A 19,225-nucleotide genomic window follows, 5' to 3' on the forward strand; every position below is an offset into this window, starting at 1 on the left:
ACTCAATATTTAAGACACAGAGAACCAAAAACAGTAAGCGAGGAGGACAAATCAGAAAAAGATAATCAAGGTGAGCAAATCAGAGAGTGGAGGGGTGGCGGGGGGAAGATCAAGGATTAGATTGAGTTAAGTATGCAGATGAGCCCCTATAGTGACTCAGAAAGTTCACATCCCGATTTAAACCATGTGTTAATGTTCCGAATTTGAATATAAATGTCAATTCGTCCATTTCCCTTTCTACAAAGGAGCGATAATCTCTTTTCAGTAACACACATACCTTGAGGTCGTTGACAGAATGGCCCATTCCATTAACACGTTGACTAACTGGTTTGTGGATCTGGAGTGTTCTGATGTCTGTTTTGTGCCCGTTGACCCTTTGTCTAAGGGAGTTAGAAGTCTGTCCAATGTACAAAGCATCTGGGCATTGTTGACACATGATGGCATATATGATGTTAGTAGAGGAGCATGAGAAAGTGCCCGTGATTCTGTGAGTAACCTGGTTAGGTCCAGTGATGGTATTTCCAGAGAAGATATGTGGACAAAGCTGGCAGCGGGCTTTGTTGCAGGGAAAGGTTCCAGGACTGGTGTTCCTGGGGTATAGACTGTGGCTGTTAGTAAGGATCCTCATGAGGTTGGGAGGTTGTCTGTAGGAGAGAACAGGCACGTTACCCAGGGCCTTCTGGAATGTAGCATCCTGATTAAGAATAGGTTGTAGGTCTTTAATAATTCGTTGCAGTGGTCTGAGTTGGGGGCTGTAGGTGATGACCAGTGGTGTTCTGTTCTTGGCTTTTTTGGGCTGATCTTGGAGTAGCTGGTTTCTGGGTATGCGTCTGGCCCTGTCGATTTGTTTTTTTACTTCTCCTGGTGGGTAATTCAGGTTTATGAATATTTGGTAAAGTTCTTGTAGTTTTTGCTCTCTGTCAGTTGGATCAGCGCAAATGCGATTATACCTGAGCTTGACTGTAAACAATGGATCTAGTCACGTGTGCAGGATGGAAACTAGAAGGGTGTAGGTAAGTATAGCGATCAGTAGGTTTTCGGTACAGTGTGGTACTGATCAGGCCATCCTTGATTAGTACTGTAGTGTCCAGGAAATGTATCTCTTGCATGTTGTAATCGAGGCATAAGTTGATGGTGGGGTGTAGATTGTTAAAGTCTCTGTGGAATTCTTCTAGAGCCTGTGTACCATGGGTCCAAATCATAAAGATGTCATCAATGTATCTTAAGTAGAGGAGTGGTAATAGGGGATGAGAGCTGATGAATCGTTGTTCCAGGTCAGCCATAAATATATTAGCATATTGTGGGGCCATGTGGGTGCCCATAGCAGTTCCACTAATCTGGAGGTATAAATTGTCCCCAAAACGGAAATGATTGTGTGTGAGAACAAAGTAACAGAGGTCAGACACCAGATTGGCTGTGGTGGCATCAGGGATGGTATTCCTGATTGCTTGTAATCCGTCTTTATGTGGAATATTAGTGTACAGAGCCTCTACATGCATTGTGGCAAGGATGGCGTTATCAGGAACTTTTCCGATGTTTTGTAATTTCCTCAGGAAGTCGGTGGTATCTCGGATATAGCTGGGAGTGTTGGTGGCATAGGGTTTGAGGAGGGAGTCCACATAACTGGATAGTCCGGTGGTAAGGGTGCCAATACCTGAAATGATAGGGCGTCCAGGGCTTCCAGGTTTGTGGATTTTGGGAAGTAAATAGAATAATCCAGGCTGCGGCTCAGATGGTGTGTCTGAGTGAATGAGGTCCCGAGTAGCAGCAGGGAGTTCCTTCAGTAGTAGTTGTAATTTCCTTTGGAATTCCAACGTGGGATCAGCAGAGAGAGGTCTGTAAAATGTGGTGTTGGAGAGTTGTCTGGCTGTCTCCTGTTCATAGTCTGACTTATTCAGGATGACAACAGCACCCCCTTTGTCAGCTGGTTTGATTATGATGTCTTGGTTATTTTTGAGACTCTGGACAGCACAGCGTTCAGCATAGTTGAGATTGTGTCTCATTTGGCATTGTTTGTCTATAATGTCAGACTGAGCACGGTTGCGGAAGCAGTGTACGTAGAAGTCCAGATTTTCACTACGACCCGCAGGGGGAGTCCACATAGAGTTCTTCTTCTTTTGTTGTTGGTAGGGGGGCGGGTCGAGAGAGTCAGACTCTTGTTCATAGGTGTGTTGGAAAAATTCCTTTAGACAGAGGCGGCGAAAGAAGGCTTCAAGGTCCCCACAGAATTGTATTAAGTTTGTGGGGGAAGTAGGGCAGAAGGAAAGACCCCAGGATAAGAGAGACTCCTCTGTGGGGCTGAGTGGTAGTTTGAGAGGTTAACAGTGTTCTGTGTGGAACATTTGACTTGTCAGCATTTTGTTCCTGTGGCCATAACACAGGGCTGGGCAATAATTTTTGATAGGGAGGCTAGTTTAAGATTTTGATTCGTGATCCAGGGCTGCACTCTTTAATGGAGTGGGTGGTCAGGCCTGAGATGGAGGCTGGGTGCGGAAGAGAGCTTGCGTAGGGGACTGGGATGCAGGATACAGTGTGGGAGCTGACAGGGGTTTGGGTAAAGGAGGAGTTTGTGACCTATGGCAGGGGATTGGGACACAGGGTCTCAGAGGAGGTATGGGGGGCAGGTGAGGGTTCTGGGCTGGGGGGGGGCGTGTAAGAGCAGATGCAGGGTCTGGGAAGTAGTTGGGGTGTGGTGCCAGGAGCAGGCTCTGTCCTGCAGCTGCTGAGGTAAGCAGCTCCTGGCCAGCAGCACTCTCAGGCAGGCTGAGGACACTAGCTATTCCATGGGGCTCTCTGTACTGGGGACAGGGGGGTGGCTTTGAGTACTGCCCCCTACTCCCAGCAACATCTCTCAATGCCAATTGGCTAGTTTCACCTGCTGCCCCCTCCCCTAGCAAAATGTCTCAGCTATTATAATCCAGAAACTGTCCAATGGGAACTGAAAAATTGTGCCACAATGCCCTCACCCCCAGCAAAAACTCCCAGCTCCCATTGGCCAGTTTCTGACTAATAGGAGCTGAAAGATTTTGCTGTGGGTAGGGGCAGCACTCAAAACTTTCCTCCCTCTGCAGCCTCAGGTCAGATTAAAAGGTTTGGAGGGCTGGATCCAGTCCACAGGCCGCATCCTGCCCACCGCTGATACAACACAGTAAGAAAAATGTACCCAATGTGGATTCATTCACTATTTCTTAAAGTCCAGATAAGCCTAGGACAGACAGTCATACCCTTATGCCTGGGGCTGGCGACAGGGGGGCTTTTTGCTGGCAGGGGCATGTCCACATGGCCTCTTTACTGCCAGCACCCATGCCACCCTCCCCCTGCTGAGATCGAGCTCTCGCTCGGCAATGCTAATGAGCTGCAGAACAATGCTTAATGAGCAGCCACTTGGAATTTTGAGGCTGCTTATTAGCATGGACCCGCCAGGAGAACCGCACTGTGTAGACTGAGCCATAATATATATACCATATGGAGGGGCCATGCGGGTGCCCATAGCAGTTCCACTAATCTGGAGGTATAAATTGTCCCCAAAACGGAAATAATTGTGTGCGAGAACAACGTTACAGAGGTCAGACACCAGATTGGCTGTGGTGGCATCAGGGATGGTATTCCTGATTGCTTGTAATCCGTCTTTATGTGGAATATTAGTGTACAGAGCCTCTACATCCATTGGGGCAAGGATGGCATTATCAGGAACTTTTCCAATGTTTTGTAGTTTCCTCAGGAAGTCGGTGGTATCTCGGATATAGCTGGGAGCGTTGGTGGCATAGGGTTTGAGGAGGGAGTCCACGTAACTGGATAGTCATTTCAGGTATTGGCACCCTTACCACCGGACTATCCACTTCCTTAGCCCAAAGAATCTTATCACCTAATAAATCATTCTGTTAGTCTTTAAAGTGTTACATAACTGCTTTTTTGTTTTATTATTGCATATGTGGTATTATTTGAGGATGTGCAGAAGAAGCTGGACACAATAGCTTTTTAAGTGTTAGTAAGTTACAAAGATCTTAGCTATTTCTTACAGATATTTATTATTAGGTTTTTAAGGTGAATTCCTGCTGAAGAAGGGAGATGGCCTACTCATGAATGTGCATCTATTCAGAAAAATTGGACCAGGAAAGACTATCGTATATCCTGAAGCATAGCCCAGGATGGCTGGTCAAATACTGCAAAAAGTGACTGAAATAATTTTGAAAATAATTCACTCTTGGTTTTCATCACTTTTTGTGCAACTGATGGTTAATTTATGAGCATGTTTTCAAATTCCAAATGTTTCTGAAACTTTATGATGAATGATTTGGCTAAAACACTATTTGTAACTTGTTTTCAATTTCTAAAACAATTTAGCGCCCAATTCGGGAACAGAATCAGTACTAAGTGACTTAGAAGACAACATTTAAAAATGAATGAACATTTTTTTCTTAACTGCAATATGTGTTAACTTCACAGTCAGTTGACCTTTCTGGGTGATTAATACATCAAATACACTTAATAATTTAGTTTTCCAGTGTATATAAAATATTTTGGCAAAAATTGTCACATCTTGTTTCACAGAAACACTTTTCCTATGTCCAAAACTAGTTAGCTTTGCTAGGACTGTATTTCAACAGGCCCCAGCCTGTTGGCTAAAGCACTTGTTGCAGATATTTCCTTTTGTTCCACCTCCAAACATTTATTTTTTTTTAACTCGGCAGAATTTCTGTCTGATAAAGCAGTGTATAGGTATTGCACGCACGTCTATTCCTTTCTCTGACACTGACTTACTCTTTGACCTTTGAATATCATTTAACATCACTGTGCATAGGGGCTGTAGCACTGAAAAAGGGTTAGGCAGCCACCTGGCCTGCTCCCAGGGCAATGCTGTAGCTAAAATTGCTATTATGATCCTGAGAGGCATAAACTGGGGAATCTTGAGTGAGAATAAAGAGATTATTTTAAAAAATCTGTATTTGGCGCTGATGCGGTAGCGTGTCCACTTCTGATGTCTACGAGTCAAGCTGAATGACCTGGAGAGGGTTCAGAGAACAGCCTCAAGAATGATTAAAGGATTTAGAAAGCATACCTTATAGTGAAAGACTGAAGGAGCTCTGTCTAGGCACGCTATCAAAGAGAAGGTTAAGGAATGATTTGACTACAGTCTACAGTTCTTGGGGAAGAATGCTTCAAAATTGGATTCTCATGTAGCAGAAAAAAAAAAGAACTTACTGCTGCTTTTGAAATCAAGCTTGGATGCTTTTTTACACTGAGATTATTGACCAGGGTGGTGGTAGTTGAGCAAAATATGCCACAGGAAGTATCATTTGAACGCTATCATTGTAGCTGTGTGCGAACCTAGTGATACCAAAGGGGATTGAAGCAAGGCTGTTGACTTAATTTTGGGTACACATTAAGAGTCCATTTCTGTTGTTCCCAGCATGTTCTTAGACATTTGGGGAGAGTCATTTCTGATGGTGACATATTTCTGCTAAACAAAGTATCCAATTTTGAAGGCAGTTGGATGCTTTGCAGAGGGCTACTTCTGGTTTCCATTTTTGTAACTCACTGATAATCACTGATGGCTTGTGTTTATGTGCAGTGATGCTACTGTGTGTGTGCTAAAGAAGCCTTCATTTCAGCCTCCTGTGCAGGCCATTGGCTGTACGACTGAGCCACACAGCCTCACTGCAGCATCCAAAATCATGGCCGCAATCTGGCTAGTGCAGTATAAGCTATAGTGTGACAGCGAAAAGGAAAGTGAGAATGAAAAAAAGCAATTACAGGTTGACCCTCTGTAATCTGGACCTCTGTGGTTCAGCAACAGCTGTAATCTGGCATGATTTTAGTTAGCTAGATGACTACTTATCATGGGTGTGGCCAAGTTTCCTGTGGTTCCATAAAGTCTCTTTCCAGCCACCAGTCCTAACTCAGTGGTCTGTGCTGTTGTTTAGCTGTAATTTACCCCTAATTGTCTTCTAAGAGACCAGTAAGCAGTGGAAGTGTTGGTAATGTGCTAGACAATATTGACCACCCATGGTCCAGAAAATGCTCTCATCCAGCACCCATCAGGTCCCGAGGTGCCATGTTAGAGAGGTTCAACCTATACGAAACAGGCTAAGGCATTATATTTCAGCAAAGCCTCCATGGAAATAAAAATCTAAATGTTTTTGGGTCCTTTGACCTAAGTGATTAGCCAAGATTCACAATCTTCCACTGGGAGAGACGTTTATGATGGAGTTAAGATTGTATTTACTAAGATATTTATTGATTCCTGTTGTTTTCAGGGAACCAGGCCTTCACAAGAAAAATACCTTTCCTTTTCTCACTTTCCCTCGCTTGTTTTGGTATATTTTGGGGGGCTGGGATGCAGAGAAACACCTTGGCATCATTCCATCTGTGAAGAGATATTATCAGCTGGCTTGCTCTTGTGAAAGGGGGAGCTCAGCCAACCTCATTGCAAATGCTGGGAAAAAGCTGTGAGAGGAACTGTATTGGAAGTAACAGGAGAATTATCATGTGAGTTTAGCTTAGGCGTTAGAAAGCACATTCTGTTTTGTGTGTGATAATTTGTTCCTATATTCATGTTTTTGAGCCTCTGAATCTCTGTTTGCTAATAGACATAGTCTTGTGTTCTCTAGAAATATGGCTAAGGGCTGTGTGTTAAATCTGCGGGGATCCTGAGCTGACTCTTGTGATCTGGGCATAGTATTCTTTTGGAAGTACTGAACCTGAGGCCTGGTCTACACTAGGGATCAAAATTGATCTCAGATACGCAATTCTAGCCACACCCTTCACGTAGCTAGAATCATCCTATCAGGATGGACTTTCTTCCCTGGAGTAGATTGGGCCTTACGCTACACATCTGTGTGGAGTCCCAGGCTTGCTGGCCGAGCCCAGAAAGATCGATTTTTTTTTCCCCATGCCTTCACATACGCAGCAAAATTGTTCCCTGGAAAATCAATTGTGGTGTGCTGACCCCTCCCCCGATAAGTATAAACATGACCCCCCCCCATGATTAGTATGTGTTCAGTGGAACAGAGGCTTTGCACATGGGAGTTGTATGCACATACCACGGCTCAATAAGGCAAGGGAAAGCCGGCTGGGGCCTGATAGGCAGGGCTTTGATTGCCAGAGGCTGGTGGATTCAGGTAGCTATGCCACAGGAGGCACAGGCAAGGCAGGCTCATGCTAAGGGTGGTGGGAGCAAGGGGCTTTCATAACCCAGGGCACTCCCCCCTCTAGTCCTTGGTTTCGCCACCTCTGTGCTGCATTAGCTTTTACATGGAACCCATAGAAACTGGTTCAGTGTCAAGTCTGAAGAGCAGCTGACAGTGGTAGGGGAGGACAGAGCGGGAGATGCTCTTTTCTACACATACATACAACACTGCTGTGTGGCCGTGGACTGGTTGGGTAAGAGCGGCCTTATCTAGGACACTGAAGTATGACTATCACTGCCAGTATGGTAAGTGATCTTCTTTTGAGCCTCTGCCCGCATGACTATGCCCATTGGGGCTGGGTGGTATTGCCACATAACTTGTCCCAGGGCTGCACGTCCTGTCCTGAGCTGTGTGTAATGGGAGGGCGGACACACAGATTCCAGCCACATACAGTCATCAGATAGTTTGAGTTTCACAATTTTAATAGTTTTATTTGAGGCAACATTAAAATTCAGTTGCCAGGCCTAGAAATGACTCAGATTTAATTTCATTTAAGAATGGTGGGCATCGTTGTCTTTCATTCTTTAATTACGGCAGCCTTGTATTACGGAATCTGCAATACCCAATGCTGGTCAGGACTCTATATTGTGACTTTCTCCTTGCAGTACAACTTCCCTATACATTATGATACTCAGGGAAAAGTGCTGCCTACTGAGCTACCAACATGCTTTCCTGCAGCAGATGGTCCTTCTATATCACTACAGAAGTACTAATCCAGCGACACCCCTTTGCATAGGACCTATCACTTGGTTATGAGGTGGGTAGGAGTCAATTGAAGCGCTATTCTTAATTCCACCCTGTAGGGGACACTAAAGCAGGCTGGCTTTCACTACTTTGCACAGCACTGATTGATTGTTCATAGTTACATATTACAGAGGAACCTCTCACAGTTCTGCAGACAAAACACCACGTTTTTACTTCTCTTTCTTTTAGATTAAAGTAGGTGGGGATTGCATTGTGAGGAGGGGCAATGTTTACACAAATGGACAGGGTAATGGCCTAACAAAGGATTCGCTTAACTGTTTTACTCTGTTAAAATAAACGTGGCATAGACTAAAGAGAATCCTCCTACAGCTGCAGAACAGTAAAAAGACCCTGGAATAAAGAACAGCATGGTGGAATTATAGTTTAAAAGCCAGCTATTGCTTTGAGTCAGAGAAAACAACCAATACCATAAAGAAGGCACAATATCCCAAGCCAAATAAAACTGCAGCCCAACATGAAGTCCATTGTAAGCACATAATGGACAAACCAAGAAATCCTATATTTCACCTACTAGCTAGAAACAATAACAGCTGGGCATTCACTGTCAGAGATGTACAGAGCTGTATTGTACAGAGGCGGTAGCTGATACCAAAAATGAATTCGTGCTATGATGCAGCGCCTTGATTTGGAAGTGTCAAGGAGATTCATGAAGGCAGGTAACTTGAAAAGCCAGAGGATGTCATACTCAAATGACCAAAATGTACAGGCTCATTTCTTGCTGGAGTGCCATACCAGTCACTTGTTTGGCTGCATTTCTGCCTGGGAGCCTTCAGAATGTGCTCTGGCTGAGTATTTTAATCTGTGCCTGACTTTAATCACTAATCTCCCTCAGACCTTTGCAACTGTTAACAGAGTAAATATTTTCCGAATGCTGTGAATTCTGCATGTGCCCAGTAGCAGCAGTAATACATTCACCAGCTGTGTATATGCAGTAGCTCTATTCAGCTACTCCAGCAGCTCACGTGCGTGAATGACAGATAGTAGCTATAACCTTGTTATAGACGCATGGCTGATGTTTCAAATGATTTGAAAGTACTTAGATATACAAAATACATTTTAAATGAAATAGTACCATTGGAAAAACCAATACCTCATCACATCAGCTAGTCCAGGAGTGTTGCACTTACTGATAGTTACTGGGTTAGGAAGTAAATTTAGGTTTAAATATAGGTCCACAGTGAGCTGCTCACTGATGTAAAGTGCAGCTTGTCATAAAGAGCAATGAGAGCCTATGCCCTTTATTTACCAAAGGAATTCTGAGTTGTTTTCTTTAGTACCTTATTCTCATGTTTAAAGACAAATACCGTCCCCTTTAGGCTCATGGCTCTGTTTTTCCTCCTGTCTCCCATTTTTTCACTCTTCTCCTTCCTTGACCAATTTGCAGTTCCCACCTCCCACAGGGACTATGCGCCCTCAACTGCCTCATGCTAGCTGCTCAAAATGATCAGCAGTGTGGATGCTGAGCTATCACCACTGGGGTTTATGCGTGGCACAGCCAGGATGTGAATGAGGATAGGAATGTGCAAGGCTGAATTATTGTTTCTGGCTGTCTGAGGACTAGAGGGAAACATGACTGCAGCCCTTACACTCAATTCACTTGTTAAATGTTTCCTTTGCAAACCTGAGGCCTAAGAACTTAGCAGTTGTTTTTTGTTAAACGAATACTTGGGTTTCACATGAAGTGGGTTGGATTGTATCCCTTAATATTCCTAATCTAGTCTTTGCTGGTTGCTGTACAAATTTCTCGTAACTCTAGTCAAGGGACTGTAACTACTTCTCTTGGGACACATGCCACACTTTAATAAATGCATTAAAAACATATTCCTCTTTCTCTGCCAAATTTCCACAACTGGTCCCTGTAAAACTCCATGGATCAATTTAAGCACTAGCTCTTGCTTTTGGGAGTCACACTGTTCAAATATTTCCATCATTATATAATTCTAACTAGAACAGAAAAATCTATTGGCTGTTTTCACCCCCAAAATGCTAATATTCTATAATTTCACTGAAAAATAACTAATTTTCATCTTTTCATAGCCCATTCATGGTTAAAAGATGTTTCACCATCACTGAAAGGCTGTGGAAGCAGTGTGCCAATATTAACAGGTCAAGCAAAAACTGTGGGCAAGATTCTTCCTGCTAGCGTGGAAATGGCCTCAAAAGGCTCATTAGGCCATTTGCTTCCATTTTTAAGGGCATATGAGGGTTTATATTTTGCAAATATCCACTGGGTCCCATCTCTACAGACAGGAAAATAGGGGATGCCACTTTGGATGCAGCAGCCAGAGCTCTGAGCCCTTTTGAAATGCCACTGCAGCACTGATCCAGCTGTAAGGGCAGGGGAGGGGGAAGGGCATGGCAACACAGCTATCTGGACAGTGCTGATGGATGACCGCCCTTGGCCCCACTCCTTTTGCTCTTGGCTCCGCCCCTCCTGCGGCGTGGAGCCGGTCCCCTCCATCTTGCCCCAGGGCCTGTGGTGGTTCTTGGCGCACTTGTCAGCGCCACTGTATAAGGCTTATTTTTGGCTAAGGGTAGCTCTGAAACCAGCATGTGTTGTGTGAAAATGTACCCAGTCATCTGGCCCAAATCTGTTAAAGCTAATTACAACCCATGTAATGAGACACAGCCCTTCTTCAATGTGCAATTAATAATATGGCAAAGTTTATGGACGTGCCTTTGTGCCTGTCCATTCACTCCCTGTGATTGATTCTTTTCTTTACAGGGGAACAGGCCCTCGTAATGAAGTGCAAGATGTGAAGTCTGGGAAAGAGGGCACATTCCACAATGGTTCCTTTTTATTTAGCATTTCCTTGTCAGCCAGTAAAAGAGTGAAAAATCGTACAGAGCACAGTAACCTTACTCCTTCGCTTCCCCAGCGGCTGCCAGGCTGTGACACCATCTTAGCATAACTGCTTCCAGATGGGGTTTGCTTGCCCTTCTCCCTTTTTGATCTTCAGTTGGCTACCTGAAAGAGGAAAGCTTGCTGGAAACAGGGATTTTAATTGACGGCCCGGGGAGGAATTCTCTTGCTTAGACTCTTTCAACAGGCAGGAAAGCAGAAATGGAGGCATTCAGAAACTCATCAGCATGGAGAGGGTCTGTAATTATTTGCTACTGCTTTGTATGAAGTGTGCATTTTTTTTCCTCCCTCCAGCTCCTCTGGGAGTGGAGGGAGAAAGCCACAGAGCGCCACTGCCTGTCTCATCATAGTACCTCGAGAAAAGATGGTTACTTACCTTCTTGAAACTGTTCTTTGAGCTTTTTTGCTCTGTTAGATGTGCATGTGCCATGTGCATGGCTGTCACTGAGTTTTACCTTTAAAACTCCCCATTAGGTCGGCTGTGGAGCCCCCTGGAGTGGCTCTATATATGACCCTGCTGTCTGGCCACCCCCTCACCACCAGTGACGGTTGTTGGAACTGTGGCATGTTTGCATTGCAAGCGTTCTGTGTGTCCCTAGCAGTGCTGTAGATTACTTTGTTACTTGTGGTGGTTTGTAGTTCGTACTTAATTCTTGTCAGGGTATGTCTATACTTACCAGGAAATCGACCCATTGAGGGTCGATCTTCCAGAATTTGATTTTGTGCAGCTGGTAAAGACACATGACAATGATCTCTTGAGGTTCACCATCAACCCCCTGTACCCTGCTCTTGCAAGGAGTAAGGGAGGTCAACAGGAGAAACACTCCCAGCAACCTCCCTCAGTGAGGACAGACCTTACTGTCGACAGCAGATACATCAATTCTAGCTACACAGTATAGCTAGAATTGTGTATCTGCTATCAACTCTAAGGTCTAGTGTTGACCAAGCCTTAGTTTAGTGTTTGTCCACAGTGGATATGTGGCAGTCTTCTCCACTCTGCCCACGTTCCTTCTGAGACATGCCCACATTTCAGGGAATCCAGACCTGCAATTCCTTTGCTCAAGCCATGCCCACAAATGGCCCCCCAACCCCTTAACAGAGAACTACATACTCTTGTTGGCTTTATGTTCTCCCCTTTTCTTGACAATCTTTGCTTTGGTTTTACTCATTTTTTTTCTTCTACAGTGTTAGATTCAGCAAAATTTTTAACATTTCAAAAATGCTTTTTTTGTTTGTTGGCCTTTGCTGCAAATTTTGGGTGCATGACAAATTAAAACCAATCAGCGCTACTTGCTAGTACGTTCTAACTTACGTTTGTGGAAGTTAAAATACACTGAAAAAGCCTGGGATGATAGAAAGAGATTTCAATGTTGAAAAATAATGGCATTACTAATGACATAGAGACTAGCCGTATAGGGCCTTAAAAAAAACTGGATGCTTTTGGTAACTGTAAATATTGTAATAACTATAATCTTTTACCCTTTCTCACTGAAAGTTATTGTCTGAGGGCTTAGGTTACTTATGTGAAATGAACCGAACTTAGGTCCAGTCCTAGTTGCTGATTGTCTGCATCATTAGGGCAGGACTACACTGCAGCAGAAGGTTGAATTAAGGTACACAATTTAGTACATTAATCGAGTACCTTAATTATGTTAATTTATTAACGATGTTAATTATGTCAATGGGGAGAGTCAATTCTCGATCTAGTCTTGACTGGAACGCAGGATCTGGTCCAAGAGGTAACTGTTACTGGACCGCTTGGAAATAGTGACCACAATATAATAACTTTTAATATTCCTGTGTTGGGAAGAACACCGCAGCGATCAAACACTCTGGCATTTAATTTCAAAAAGGGGAATTACACTAAAATGAGGAAGCTAGTTAAACAGAAACTAAAAGGTAGAGTAATTAAACTAAAATCCCTGGAAGCTGCATGGAAACTGTTTAAAGACACAATACTAGAGGCCCAACTTAAATGTATACCCCAAATAAAAAAACACAGTAAGAGACCTAACAAAGAACCACCATGGCTAAACAGCCATGTTAAAAAGGCAGTGAGAGAGAAAAGGGCAGCTTTTAAAAAGTGGAAGTCAAATCCTAGTGAGGAAAATAGAAAGGAACATAAACACTCCCAAATTAAGTGTCATAATGTAATAAGAAAAGCCAAAAAAGATTTTGAGGAACAGCTAGCCAAAAATTCAAAAACCGATAGTAAAATGTTTTTTAAATACATTAGAAGCAGGAAGCCCGCTAAAAAAGCAGTGGGGCCCTTGGACGATAAAGATATAAAAGGAGCGATCAAGGAAGACAGTGCCATTGCGGAGCGATTAAATGATTTCTTTGCTTCAGTCTTCACGGCTGAGGATGTTACAGAGGTTCCTAAATCTGAGCCAGCCTTTTTAGGTGACAAATCAGATTGAAGTGACATTAGAGGAGGTCTTGGAGTTAATTGATAAGCTGAATAGTAACAAGTCTCCAGGACCAGACGGCATTCACCCAAGGGTTCTGAAAGAACTCAAATGTGAAATTGCGGAGTTATTAACAGTGGTTTGTAACCTATCCTTTAAATCCACTTTGGTACCAAATGACTGGAAGACGGCCAATATAACCCCAATATTTAAAAAAGGCTCTAGAGGAGACCCTGGCAATTATAGACCGATAAGTTTAACATCAGTACCAGGCAAATTAGTAGAAACACTAGTAAAGAATAAAATTGCAAGGCACGTAGAAGAGCACGAATTGTTGGGCAAAAGTCAGCATGGTTTCTGCAAAGGGAAGTCGTGTCTAACTAATCTATTAGAATTCTTTGAAGGGGTTAATAAACATGCGGACAAGGGGCACCCAGTGGACATAATATACCTAGATTTCCAGAAAGCCTTTGACACGGTCCCACACCAAAGGCTTTTATGTAAATTAGGTGGTCATGGGATAGGAGGAAAGATCCTTTCATGGATCGGGAATTGGTTAAAAGACAGAAAACAAAGGGTGGGAATAAATGGTAAATTTTCACAATGGAGGAGGGTAACTAGTGGTGTTCCCCAGGGGTCAGTCCTGGGACCGATCCTGTTCAACTTGTTCATCAATGATCTAGAAAATGAGGTAAGCAGTGAGGTGGCAAAGTTTGCAGATGACACCAAGTTGTTCAGGACAGTCAAAACCAAAACAGCTTGTGAAGAACTACAAAAAAATCTCAGCAAACTGAGTGATTGGGCAGCAAAATGGCAAATGAAATTTAATGTGGGTAAGTGTAAGGTAATGCATGTTGGAAAAAATAACCCAAATTACACGTACTACATGATGGGGTCAAATTTAGCTACGACAGATCAGGAAAGGGATCTTGGAGTTATAGTGGATAGTTCTCTGAAGACATCCACGCAGTGTGCAGCGGCAGTTAGTAAGGCAAATAGGATGTTAGGAATTATTAAAAAAGGGATCGATAATAAGACAAAAGATATCATACTTCCCCTATATAAAACTATGGTGCGTGCAGATGTGGTCTCCTCACCTCAAAAAAGATATATTGGCATTAGAAAAGGTTCAGAAAAGGGCGACTAAGATGATTATGGGCTTGGAACGGGTCCCATATGGGGAGAGGCTAGAGAGACTGGGACTTTTCAGTTTGGAAAAGAGGCGATTGAGGGGCGATATGATAGAGGTATATAAAATCATGAATGGTGTGGACAAAGTGAATATAGAAAAATTATTTACCTTTTCCCATAATACAAGAACTAGGGGACACCAAATGAAATTGATGGGTAGTAGGTTCAAAACTAATAAAAGGAAATTTTTCTTCACACAGCGCACAGTCAACCTGTGGAACTCCTTGCCCAAGGAGGCTGTGAAGGCCAGGACTCTATTAGGGTTTAAAAAAGAGCTTGATAAATTTTTGCAGGTTAGGTCCATAAATGGCTATTAGCCAGGGATAAAGTATGGTGCCCTAGCCTTCTGAACAAGGGCAGGAGATGGATGGCAGGAGATAAATCACTTGATCATTGTCTTCTGTTCTCCTTCTCTGGGGCACCTGGCATTGGCCACCGTCGGCAGATGGGATGCTGGGCTGGATGGACCTTTGGTCTGACCCAGTATGGTCATTCTTATGTTCTTATGTCGCTAGTGTGGATATACTGAATTCAGGCTTCTCCATCGTCTCCACTAAGGACAGGGCAGGAGTACTGGCACAGATGCAGGCGCTCTGTAAATTCTATTTAGCACATCTCTACTAGGCACGCTAAATCGAACTCTGGAAGATCGCCCGCAACTAGGTGGATCTTCCCTGCAGTGAAGCCGTACCCTACACCAGTATCGCAAGAAATTCTTGCCAGGGCCATGTGCCACTTAACATCAGCAAGAACAATGCTTTTGTGGTTTAAAACACTGAGAACTGTCTTTAGTTCCCAGCTTGGGCACAGATTCCATGGATGAGTTTTGGGAACGTTACTCAGGCACTTTGTGCCTCAGTTCTACCCTTCTGTGAGTTTTGTCTTAAGACGTGTGTTTTGGGAAGGCAACATTTTTCACCTATGTGCCTGTACACTGCCTGGCACAATGGGGGCCCAGGACTGGGGGTGGAGACCAACCTTTAAGGAGTGCTGCAACATGAATCCAACCACTAAACTCTGATGGTCCTTGTAGATGGGGCTGAGGCGCAGGGGTGGGGCATTTTGGGTAAGCTTGGCTGCAGGCCATACTGGCTCTGTTCTCTATGGATATTTGAGACACTAATGTTAGCCAACGAGCACCTTTCACTGATTTTTCATGTATGTGAACCATAGAAAAATACTGTTTATTAGCAACCGTTAGGCAAATTTACAATAAAATCCACATTAGTAACACCATAATCTATCTGAGCAACAGTAGCAAAAACCCAGTCCCCTGTTCAAGCAACCCCAGATGAACTACTAAATAGGCCCTGAGATTTCCTGGATTTAGGCTTCATTGAGGAATGGAGGACATGGTATTTCAAGGCGATTATGTTTTCACATTGTACAACTTGAAAAGACTGCCAGTTTTTCTGTCAGATGCTTGGTTAGAACTAGAGATGTGTGACTAATTCATGGCAGGTAATTACGTCAATGAAAAACTGTAATAATTTCACAGGTTAAGAAAATGTGAACTTTTATTTGATTATTTCTGATGTAACATTGTCCTTTGGTAAACACGTTATTGTAAAATATTCAAGATATTGCATAGAAAATAGGGAAAAAACACATATATACATTTCATAAAAATAGAATACATCTTAAGAAAATTACCTTCAGAGTTTGTTACCACCTTTTATACAGTGTATTGACACTTAATATTTTGCTAGATTTTTGGAAAAAATGTTTCATTTTCAAAAACAGACCAACCAACCAGGAGTAGTGGAATGTGGAAGAGTTGGAGCTAAATTAGTGGGTTATGCAAAATGGCAGAGTAGGATTTTTAAAAAGGATTTAAAATATCTGCAGTCTGAAGTGGAAAGAGCCAAGGAATTTTTCTTCAGAACAATAATGGCATGACTGAATTCACATGAAGGTCACAGTTTCTTTTTCAAAAATTTCCTTTGGTAGCTAAGTGAAAATAAGCACCATTATGGCATATATTTTACATTTCTGAGTGTAGACTGGTATTTTGCCTTTTTAACCAAATGAAACAATGTACATACAAACCTATTTCTATGAAATATTTGCTATCAAAAACATTTCAGCAGCTAAAATTTGTAAAACATTTAGCAAGCCCTCAAAGCGTGGAAATGTTCAAGTTCTCCTTTAGAACTTTCTTAGACTCATTTTTGCTTACTACTTTGACCACTAAAATTCCACCTTGCACTTTTGATTTGTTCTAGTGAATTTTCTATTTCTTTCTATTTGTGGAAAGTCACTGCTCCAGTGTAATAAATAAAGCAAATGGTAAAGGCTCCTTAGAATGGATTTATTTTTTATCAGAATACTGGAAACATCGGCTTCTTCAGGGAAAGCAAACGAAGAACAGCAGAGCACCACTATCATGTTGCAAGGCCTGCAACTGTTTTTGGGAGAAGGTAGTACTGTTACCTGAAAGTGGCAATAGCCACTGGCATTTACAGATATGGTTACAATACGTTGGCTACTGTTTGAAGTGTCCTTTTTAATACGGATAAGCAGACACACCTATATAAACAATAAAAGTTGTCTGATACTCAATGCTTCCATCAGGGCTGTAGGACAAAGCTCTGACTCTCATCCGGTATGTCTCTGGCATTTGCAAGGGCCTGGTAGTGAATACGATGCCTTTTAAATTTTCGTCTCTGAGGGCAAATGGGATCATGGGGTCCTCATCCACCATTAGGAAATTTGTTCTAGGATGCATCACTCCATCTTGAGTGTAGACAACCAGTCGAATTAAATCCTGATTGGCAGCTATTCCAAATGGCAGGGAAACAAATTGGTACTCCAAGGCATACGGGCTAATGGCACACTCCAAGTCATTAAGTGGGCAGTTCTTGAGACAGAAGCTAGGAATAAAAACAATAAAGTACTTTAAAGTAACTAGGCAGCTGTTATTATGCAGATCAGTATAATTTAGTACACTATTAGGGTATTATGCAGCAAAGGCCAAATTCTGGTGCACGTGTGGTACACAGTTACTTCAGCATAGACTACCTGATCTTGCTCTTCGGAAACCACAACCGAGTGCCACAGATGTTAGAATGCACTGGAAGCCATAGCGAAGTGCTACAAAAATGTTGGTAGTTTAAAAAAAATGCTAGATTACTGCTTGTTTCAGTTGCTACAGTCATTTTAGTGATCAAGCTAGTAAACAATGCAAAGGGGGGGAAAAAGAGCCTTGTTTGGGCCATCTTATATTTATGGGTCCATTCTCTATTTGGTGTGATCACTTCTAGAATTTTGCCTCCAAAGTTAAAGATTTTGACTGGGGCAGAGGCAGAACTAGTGTGAGCTGCACTTGTTGTAATATATCAATTATCAGAGCCAGAGGAAATGTGGGACCTCTCTCCCAGCTAAACAGAGTTGATAGAGAAGGAAACATCAGAGCTACGTCTACACTAGCACGCTACATCGAAATAGGCTACTTCGACGCGTATCGTCTACACATCCTCCAGGGCTGGTGCCATCAATATTCAACGTCGAAGTAGCGACGGAGAACGTTGAAAGGAGCCGCCCCAGAAGGAAATGTGGAGCGTCCACACACACAAGCGCTCCCTGTTGAAATAAGGGGCCAGCAAAGCCCCAAGCCGCTCCCTTAAAGGGCCCCTCCCACACATACTCAGCCTGCACAGCACGAGATCCACAGAGCTGACAACCAGTTGCAGACACCGTGCACGCAGCATGGACCCCCAGCTGCAGCAGCAGCAGCAGCCAGAAGCCCTGGGCTAACGGCTGCTGCACAGGGTGACCATAGAGCCCCGCATGGGCTGGACAGAATGTCTCTCAGCCCCTCACCTGATGGCTGCCATGGAGGACCCCGCTATTTTGAAGTAGCGGGAGGCGGATCGTCTACACGTGCCCTACTTCGATGTTGAAGAAGGGTGCTAGTCCCATCTTCGGATAGGAATAGCAATTTCGACTTCTTGCTGCCTAACGTCAATTTCAACATCAAAATAGCGCAACAGTGTGTGTAGACGCAACGCTTACTATTTTGATGATGTGCCAGCTACTTCAAAGTAGCCGGCTAGTGTAGACGCACCCCCTATGTTTCAAATTATATCCCATTTCAGCCAGTCCAAGAAGAGGGGTTGCAGAGGTAAAGCATTCGGACAGGTAATGGAAAACAAAACTAAGTGGCTTTCTTCAGAGTTGGGGAAGGATTAAATGGAGAATCGAAGTGAACACAAAATGAATTCAGCATGATGTTTGTTCTCATGGACTAGTGACTATTTTGAACAGCTCTAAAAATGTAAATGACAGCATCTAGGCCCTGTCTAAAAATCAAATAGAAGCAGAAACTATTAGTGAGCAAAAAGGCCCCATCACTGCTTGCATAAAAAAGCTGAATCATAAGGAAGAATCTGAACAAAATCTATCCTGGCAGGGTTACAGTGTTTGTGTGTCAGATTCTATTTGTACATGGTCTGACATTGCTGCTACTGAATCCATCATTATAATACTGGATCCATGATGGCAGCTAATGTCAGAACTTTTGGTTGATCCAGGACAATTCTGGTCCTCTTCTTTATCAACAACGTGGACCAATAGTGCATATCTATCACTGTCACCAGTGACTAATCTTTGTAAAATGAGCACAGTACAGTGAACAGGCCAAAGCCCATAAACGTAATCTACTAGTGTGGATCTCTGTGCCCATGCAGAAGCTCACTGAAGTTGGTGGGATTCCAGAAAGGGTCTGTGCCGGCAGATCACGCTGCAGGATCAGGGCAGAAGAAGAGCAATATGATAAATGGTATAAGGAGGTTGGGTGTTGAAAGCAC

The 19,225-nt window shown here is 43.2% G+C and overlaps 1 protein-coding gene across 3 annotated transcripts in view; it reads right to left on the reverse strand.

The window, feature by feature from the left end:
* Positions 1-15,776: 15,776 nt before the first annotated feature.
* Positions 15,777-19,225, reverse strand: part of HMCN1 (hemicentin 1) — a 312,463-nt gene continuing 309,014 nt past the window's right edge. For all 3 annotated transcript variants that reach the window (XM_075002181.1, XM_075002180.1, XM_075002179.1), the window contains one exon: positions 15,777-17,290. In XM_075002181.1, the coding sequence (XP_074858282.1) occupies positions 16,924-17,290 (367 nt within the window). In that variant the 3' untranslated portion in view covers positions 15,777-16,923. The remainder of the gene's footprint in view (positions 17,291-19,225) is intronic.

This window comes from Carettochelys insculpta, chromosome 9 (assembly GCF_033958435.1).
Source record: "Carettochelys insculpta isolate YL-2023 chromosome 9, ASM3395843v1, whole genome shotgun sequence".
NCBI classification, from domain to species: Eukaryota; Metazoa; Chordata; order Testudines; family Carettochelyidae; genus Carettochelys; species Carettochelys insculpta.